Source organism: Lactuca serriola, chromosome 7 (assembly GCF_051521515.1).
Source record: "Lactuca serriola cultivar US96UC23 chromosome 7, Lser_US96UC23_V15, whole genome shotgun sequence".
NCBI lineage: Eukaryota > Viridiplantae > Streptophyta > Magnoliopsida > Asterales > Asteraceae > Lactuca > Lactuca serriola.
This window is the reverse complement of record NC_136414.1, coordinates 15,188,973-15,197,306: the sequence shown is the minus strand read 5'-3', so window position 1 is coordinate 15,197,306 and position 8,334 is coordinate 15,188,973. Positions and strand designations below refer to the sequence as shown.

General features: G+C 34.7%; 1 protein-coding gene across 1 annotated transcript; it reads right to left on the bottom strand.

The window, feature by feature from the left end:
- Positions 1 to 434: 434 nt before the first annotated feature.
- On the bottom strand, positions 435 to 1,439 carry LOC145063753 (uncharacterized). Its single transcript, XM_079011340.1, has one exon. It carries the CDS (start codon positions 1,437 to 1,439, stop codon positions 435 to 437), a length of 1,005 nt encoding a protein of 334 aa, XP_078867466.1.
- Between the last annotated feature and the right edge of the window lie 6,895 nt (positions 1,440 to 8,334).

Sequence of the window (8,334 nt, the reverse complement as noted above, 5' to 3'; positions counted from 1 at the left end):
ATAATAGTAATGTGTATCTACACACTCAACTGCATCAAATCTACCATAATAAATGCAATAAAACCCATAAATCTACTTTTTTGACCCAAAGTCAAAAGTAAAACTCAATTCTTCTTTAAATGTTTGGCAAGTAAAAATAGTATCATATAAAGTTTATATTTAATTTTACGAAAGAGACACTCAACTGCACAGCTGGCCCACAGTCGACTCGAATTGAAAGCGAGGGCAAATTTGTAATTACAATGTATACTCATGTCCAAATTTGTAATTACAAAGAAGAAAATTAAAATTTCAAAACCTTTTTCTTTTATTTCTCTCTGTATTTAATATAGGGAATACTATAGCTACTAGAAACAAAAATCAGAGAAAAGGGTACCAAGGGCAAAATGGTACTTTCCAAGGAAGTCAAATGTGTTCCTCATTGGTCATCCAAATCAACGGGTTGTATTCAATCTCCCCAAATCGGCGAGTTTTTTTGATCGGTTGGCGCAGAAGGTCTTGGTGTTGGACAAGTGCGGCTTGACCGGAGCTCTGATCTCGCCGCCGTCTACCGGTGGCATTCCTTTGTGGTTCCAATGCCGGTTAGGACTGGCTCGCACCAGCGGGCTCAAGCAGAAAGTTAGACCGGAAACGTTCTTCCCGTGTCCGCCACCACCGCGCCGGACCGAAGGATGCGCTGGTGTCCTCCACGGAGTTTGTTTCCGCGACTCACACGATTCGTATCCGCTGGATCCATCGCCGAATTCATCTTCTACACCGCCATAAGCGTCGGAGTATCTCACAGGAGACATACCCCGATCTTCACGGTAGTGCTTCCGCATCACGCTGGCTGCGGAATTCGAGGACTCGTTAAAACAAAACGGCTGTTTCTTCCGACAACCACCACCGGACCTAATGGTTGAGAACCACGAAGGCGACGGCATTGCCGACGTGACACTATCACCACCACCGTATGATCCCCCATAATTCGAAACCGAAACCCTAGGGTCCGAATCTAAATCCACTTCGTTTCGTTTCTTAGATCTAAACAAATTCGTTAACAAAGAGAACCGAATAAAACTGTGCTTCTTCTTTCGGCATGGATTATAGCATCCGACTGTAGGCCCTACCTGCGGCGTGCTAAAAAACCGCTGATCGGGAACGCTACGATGTCGATTTCTCTCACTGTTATGTTGATTACTGTTTGGCCATGCGGCAGCAGCGGTCGAGGCGGCGGAATTATCTGATTTTCGGCGACTGATGTAGGGAGAAACAGAACGAGGAAACACCGGGTGCGTGTCCAAATTGCGATTTTTTTCTTCTACGGTTTGATCCTGGGATTGAGCTTTTGCTTGTGCCTGCTCCTGAGCAGCGACGAGAGAAAAGAGGCGTTCCCGGAGGCAAGAAGCGCAGACGCCGACGACACTACTGAGATCGGCGTAGTGCTTCTTACACTTCATCTATGTATACAAAGCAGTAACTATGTACACTTGTCTGGTTAGGGAAATTGGGTGCAACCAGTGGCTGTAATCATGTATTCATGGAAAGTATGAACAATTTTCTAGGGTTTAGACGAGGAAAACGGAGTTGAATTTGGGCAAGATGCGGTTGTCTTCTTTGGTAGAAATATAGACATTTGAGGATGGTGGGTGGGTGTGGGGGTGGGGGTGAAATAGAAATCAAATAGTACGGAATTTATTTCTTCTTCCTTCAAAGTGCAATTATATAAACATGGAGAGAGGAGACTACTCTGTAATATACTAAAATAAAATATGTACTTTTTTATTTCCTTTTTCACCGTAGTTTGACTTTTACAATTTATGTATAACAATTGTGTTTGTCATTAAATAGTTTCCTAACCTTATTATTATTTGTTATTTACGTTACTAAACTTAATATTATATTTTATTCAAGTCACTCGGATGGAATTGAAAAGAATAGTTTATTAAATGAATTTCTAACAAAGTGATAATTAGTTGTTAAGTAAGACAGAGAAATCATAAAAAAAAAAATCTTTATATATTGACAATATAATCGATTTAGTTTTTTTTTATTCAATTAAATCCCAAAAACTAATAATTATATTTGATTTGACAATTTTATCCGGTCAACAAGTCATTTAATTTTAAAAAATTACACTTTTTGCCAAGCTTTCAAAATTTATTATAAATTTGGTCCAAAATTTACTCTTTCGACATAGATTTCAGAATTTTATTATAAATTCATCCTAACTTTAGTTTTTTTTTTTCAACTTTTTTACTTAAAATTTTGTTTCGAATATACTTTTTCTTTATAAAATCTTATTTATATAAAAAAAAACATATTTTCACAAAAAATCTTATATTGTACATATAAAACCTTTTTTTTTAAATCTATACAAAATATTAGAACCATTGAACCATCTTTTTGAATATTAGATTAGTTTTTGACAAGAAAAATATATGATGATAAAATAACAATTTTATTTTAAAAATGAAATGGTAATTTATTAATTATTTTCCTAAATTATAGCATTTATAAAGATATATAATTCAATTATAAACATTTATATAGGATTCCATAAATTATCTTTGTGCAACATCTGATAATACATTTTCATTACTGAACATTTATACAAAACCCGAGAAATTAGTAATGTTCATACTTAAACATTCATTTTAATATATGTTCATAATTGAACGTTTATAAAAAATCATACATGTTCATAGAAAATCAAACATGTTCATAACTAAATACTTATACAAAAACATGATTATAACCATAGTTGGAACTTATGTTCATCAATGAATATATTTTCAAAAGTGAACAATTTTCATATATTAACACATGTAAAATCAAGTGTTGCACAAATGCTAAAAATATTACATATCAATTTATGTTCATATATGAACGTATGTTCGCTTATGAATTCATGTACTTGATCCTAAATCCTTCAATTTTTGCTTCATTTCTCTCATCAATTGCAACTTGCCATGAACTAATATATGTGATTAAAAAAAATTGATGTTCCCAAAAAACAGCAAAAACAACAAGTTAAAATTAATAAGTTTAGTTGTAAAAAAAATCACATATTTATAGATTAAACCTACAACTGGTTGATAGTTATATAACCCACTAATTAGTCAATAACCAAAATTATCCCATACATTGATGACTATAGAAACAAAGCAACAGATGGGGAAAAAAATCAAGGGAAATTCTTGTTATTGTTATCTTTGCATAAGAGCTTGAATGTAACAAGGCCCACGTGAAAACAAAAAAACCTAAACAAATAAGTTCTTATCTTTTTCATCAGTTTAAATTTGTTTATGAGTGCGTGAATATTCATTTTTTATAACAAACATGGATTATAAAATATGCAATATTTTATAATGAAAGAGAACCACCGTCAAGTACAAGAACCCTAGAATCAATGAAATAAATTACCTTGTGGAATATGCTTATCATTTCAATCGATGTTCCCAAATAGCAACAAGAAACATGAAAGAAAACAATACAAAGTTAACAAAAAAATGGATTTTGATTAGAAGAAATTTGTCTCTTAATCAGAACTAGGGCTCCACCTTTTGTGTGTGTGTGTGTGTACTGTTTCGAGTTACACCCTATTCCCGAGTCAAAATTAAGGAGGGAAGCGGAGAGTAAAGAAGAGAATCAGAGGGAAAGAAGGAGTGAAGATTGCTCCCGAGATTATTTTTTGGAGTGATTTGGTAAGAAAGGAAAGGAAATCAGCACAATCTTTTCTCTCCTATTCTTTCTCCCAAATTGGAGAGATTTGGAGAGAAAGAGAATCATCGATACAAGAAAATCCCAATGATTACCAAACCACCCCTATATACATTCACGTACAAGATCACGGAGAAAAAAAAAATTGTTGCTTCTCTTCTTCACGCTCTGCAATCAGAGACGATTCCATTGACGAGTTCCTGATCAGCTTCGTCTTCAAGCTTCCCATTGACCGGTTCCTGATCAGCTTCGTCTTCAAGCTTCCCATTAATCGGTTTCATTTTTTCTTTGATTTGTTTTTTATGTTTCTTATACCTGATGCTATTCTTCTTATACGCCATCTATTTCTTGGTTATGGGTACTTATTTGACATTTATATAATCAAGAAAAGTATAAGAACTCACCTGCTCTTTCACTAGACTTCCAGTTTCATGAAGTTTGCATTGGTTGTTTCTATGTTTCTTATATGTTATTTGGTGGTATATGTGTACTTATATAGTCTTTTTCTGCATAAATCACTCCCAAGTTTTACAAAGTCGTTTATCTGCATAAATTTAATAAAAAGTTGCAGGATTTCTCAAAAAATCTCATTACAATGTGCAACTAAATGTAAAAAATATTAATTTAAGCAAGTAACTATGGCCATTACTGCATTACAACCTGTACCATGCTTTTTTCTATTAATTTGATTAGTTTAAGTAAGTGTTAATAAGATTATATAGTTTTGTCAAAGATTACTTTTGTGATTATCATCTCTACATAGAAGATCACACCCTATTATACATATTCATGAGTACTCTTGGGTGGTGTGCCTCATTGTAAACTATTATGTTAAGTCTCATTCTTATCCACCTTCCTTACACCACCATATATTGTTTGATTTAGCTGATATGATTGGTTTAAGCATAACACTATTTCATATTTTATTTTCTTGGGGATTTTGATAGAATGATTGGTTTATAGATTTGAGCTTGAAATAAGAATGTAAGAGCAACAAACTACCATCCGCTAGGGAATTGAACAAGCTGTTCATATTTCATTTTCTTGGGGATTTGGATAGAATGACTATATGAAAATAAGTCCGATCACAAAACTAACTATGAGCAAAACAAACAATTTAGAAATCATTGCCGACAATGTGCAAAAATCTTGCAACGTGCTCTTCAATGGACATGCGTTGAGTAGCTCGAAGACCACCAACTTGTTGTAAGATACTGCACAATCTCTTAAAAGCATGCTCACTCATACGGATAAGTTCATGACATTGACCACCATTTGAAAGGTCGTGTAGCAACTGTTTACGTATACCTCGCCGTTTTAAAATAAGTTTCCTAGAAGGTAATTTGGGACGGTTTGTGTTGGCAAGGGCACGATGTGTCAGAATGGTCATCAACAAGCAAAGTAGATGAACTACTTGCCTTTGCCTGACTCTCAGAAATTGAGCGGGTGTTTATAGCTCACTATCCATCGAAATTGTTACCTATTTTACGAAAATTATTAAACTGTAATACTTGTGTCATATGTGGATTTGTGGTCACATCAATTGTTAAAAATTTGGGTAACATGAATATGCATTTCATATTAGGTGTGGTTGCAATGAAGCTGTAAGGTATCATTATAATTCTCAAAACAAATATACTTACTTCTTCAAACCAAACCAAGTAAAGAATCAAATAAATAATCACAAATGAAAATAAACTTCTAATAAGCTTTGTGTTCATGTAGGTCGACCCACATACTTTTTTGTCTTATTTTTTTGAATTTTTGTAATTATTAAACATTATAAGGATGGAAACCAGAATCGGAAAAAGGAAAAGGAAAAATAGATTGATTTTACATATTAAAATCTTTAGTGATAAAATTTATGTATACCCAATGAAGGCTTTTTAAAACCCAAATAAGATTATACTAAAAAATATATAAATTGTAATTCAATAAAACCTCATATTTTTTAGTAGCAATGCTATTGTTGCTCATTGTTTGTTTTGCTCATAGTTAGTTTTGTGATCAGACTTATTTTCATATAGTCATTGTGACATCCCTATTTTTACGGCCAGAAAAGATCGATTTCGTTTATGCTTTTTAATAAAAATCAGAGTAACTTCTTAAGAAAAGTATTGCGGAATTTGTTCCCAAAACAAAATATGATATAAATTTTATCAAAGCATTTCTTAGAGAAATGTATTTTCATTGCATTACAAAAACTCGGGATGTCAATCATCGATACAGACCATAAGCATAAACTAAAAAGAAATAAACATCTTTGGCCACAAAACGCTATCTGGCCTCAATTCCGTAATCTCTCGTCAAATTATCCAACTATGCTTTTGCCACTACATGTAATACAAGAAACTGAGTGGGTCAGGCGGGGGAGCCTGGTAAGCATATAGGGTTTTCAACCCACAATAATAAGTGCATTATTTATTTTCATCAAATCACTAACCCGATTACCCATTCCCGTTAACCTCACTTTACGTCCCTAAAGCATCTATTATAAGGGACCTATCCTAAGGAATTTCATCGGGATGGGCACTACTGCTAAGGGGATTCCTCAGCCATATGTTTCAGTAAGGGAACCATGGGGGGATGGAGTACATCTTCAAAAAAAAAACACCTACAGGTTGCGAGTCTGCTAGCGTTCCACTGGACTACCTAAAAAAGTCCGTGGTCGTCATCTATACTCCGCTAGACGACTGGATCATCTTAAACATCGTAAACATTGAGGCCTCTCATCATTTTAACACACATCATCTATTTCATCTATCCATTGTTCTACCCAACATATTTGTAGATATAAAATACATACACAGTCCAGATCTGAAAAATAATGTTTACATCTTTCATCCATCATAACTTTCAAATCATAAAATATTTATACAGTCTAGATCTAAAAAATAATGTTTACATCTTTCATCCAACATAACTTTCCAAGCATAAAATACATATACAGTCTAGATCTGAAGAAAAAGTTCAGATTTGAAGGAAAGAAGTCCAGATCTTTCATCCAACATAGATCTCAAAGTATACAGTTTAGATCTGGAGAAAAAGTTTAGACCTGAGATGAGAAAGTATAGATCTGAAGGAAAAAGTTTCAGATATGAAAAAAAGAAGTATAGATCTTTCATCCAACAAACATCTCAGGTAAATAGTAACATATATATATATATATATATATATATATATATATATACAGCACATTATTTATATAAAATACTTCATATCTATGTGTAAGATGATAGTGAATATACACTCACCTGATACGGAGTGATTTGGACAGCACCTCGCTTCTAAAAATAACCTTCTTTGACGAAACTGGGAAGTTTGCTTGAAAACCGGGCTCTGCGCGGGCAGAGTTTCAAACTGAAAAACTCTTTTTCTCGGAGACTTCGGGCTCTCCGAGGTTTTCTTCTATTGCTAGAAAGGTACCTAGGCTTTGGGGGGTGTTTGGGTGAATTAGAGAGAGAAAGAAGTTAGAGAGAGAAATGGAAATGTGCAAGAAATCTGGCTGCCTTCGCACCCTTTATATAGGGCCTGATCCTCGGACCGTACGCTGGGCGTACAACTCAACTACGCTGGGCGTAGTTCGGATAAGGTGCGAGGTGGCGGTCTCCGGGTGGTGTGACGTGGACGTCTTCGGAACCGTAGAAAAAGTCAATACGTGAGGCGTCCGAAGTCTACGTTGGGCGTAGCCTTGCATCCAGTTTCGCAAATTCTAGTTCCAACTTCAAAAAGTCGTATCTTCCTCATACAAGCTCCGTTTTCAACGTTCTTTATATCCACGCGTAGGTGGGGACGTACTCTACAACTTTCGTTTAAACTCCGTCGGCTAATTTTGAATCTATTTCAAAAGTTATATTATTAACAGGTCGGGACAGGATTGGTCCGTTAAAATCTCATAACTTCTTCATCCGACGTCCGTTTTCGTCTGTCTTTTTATCGTTACGCTACTACTTAAAAGAGATATTCGATTCTCGTTTAGGTTGTGTCGGCTAGAAATCGCTTGATTTAATATTCGAACTTCGGGTTGTACATTGCTAGGTCGAAACTTCGAAAAATCATAACTTCCTCATACGAAGTCAGATTTGGGCGTTCTTTTTATGGACGCTCTCGGTTTAACATATTCTATGACTTTCGTCTAGGTCGCTAAGGCTAAAACTTGCTCTATCGTAAATTCACTATTTACGCTTCCCGGTGTCATGTCGGTTCCGTCACGAAACTTCGACGAGTCATAACTTCCTCATTATAACTCGGATTTCGACGTTCTTTATATCCCCGGAATCCTAGTTTCGACCGCTACAACTTTATGTAAAGATATTGGGTTTATCTCACACTTTAATTTTGACGCTTATTTTTATCCTTTATTTATCATAAATTTATAAATAAATAATAAGCATATAAATTCACATAATACTCAAATATTTCATCTTTTATTACTTCAAAAAGAGTTACAATAGTTAACCTAGACTATTACATCGTCTAAAAATGTTTAGCCCCGAAACCCGGGCGTTACATTCATTCTATCCAAATCCCCAAGAAAATGAATTATGAACAGCTTGTTTAGTTCCCTAGCGAATGGTAGTTTGTTGCACTTATATTCTTATTTCAAGCCCAAATGTATAAACCAGTCATTTT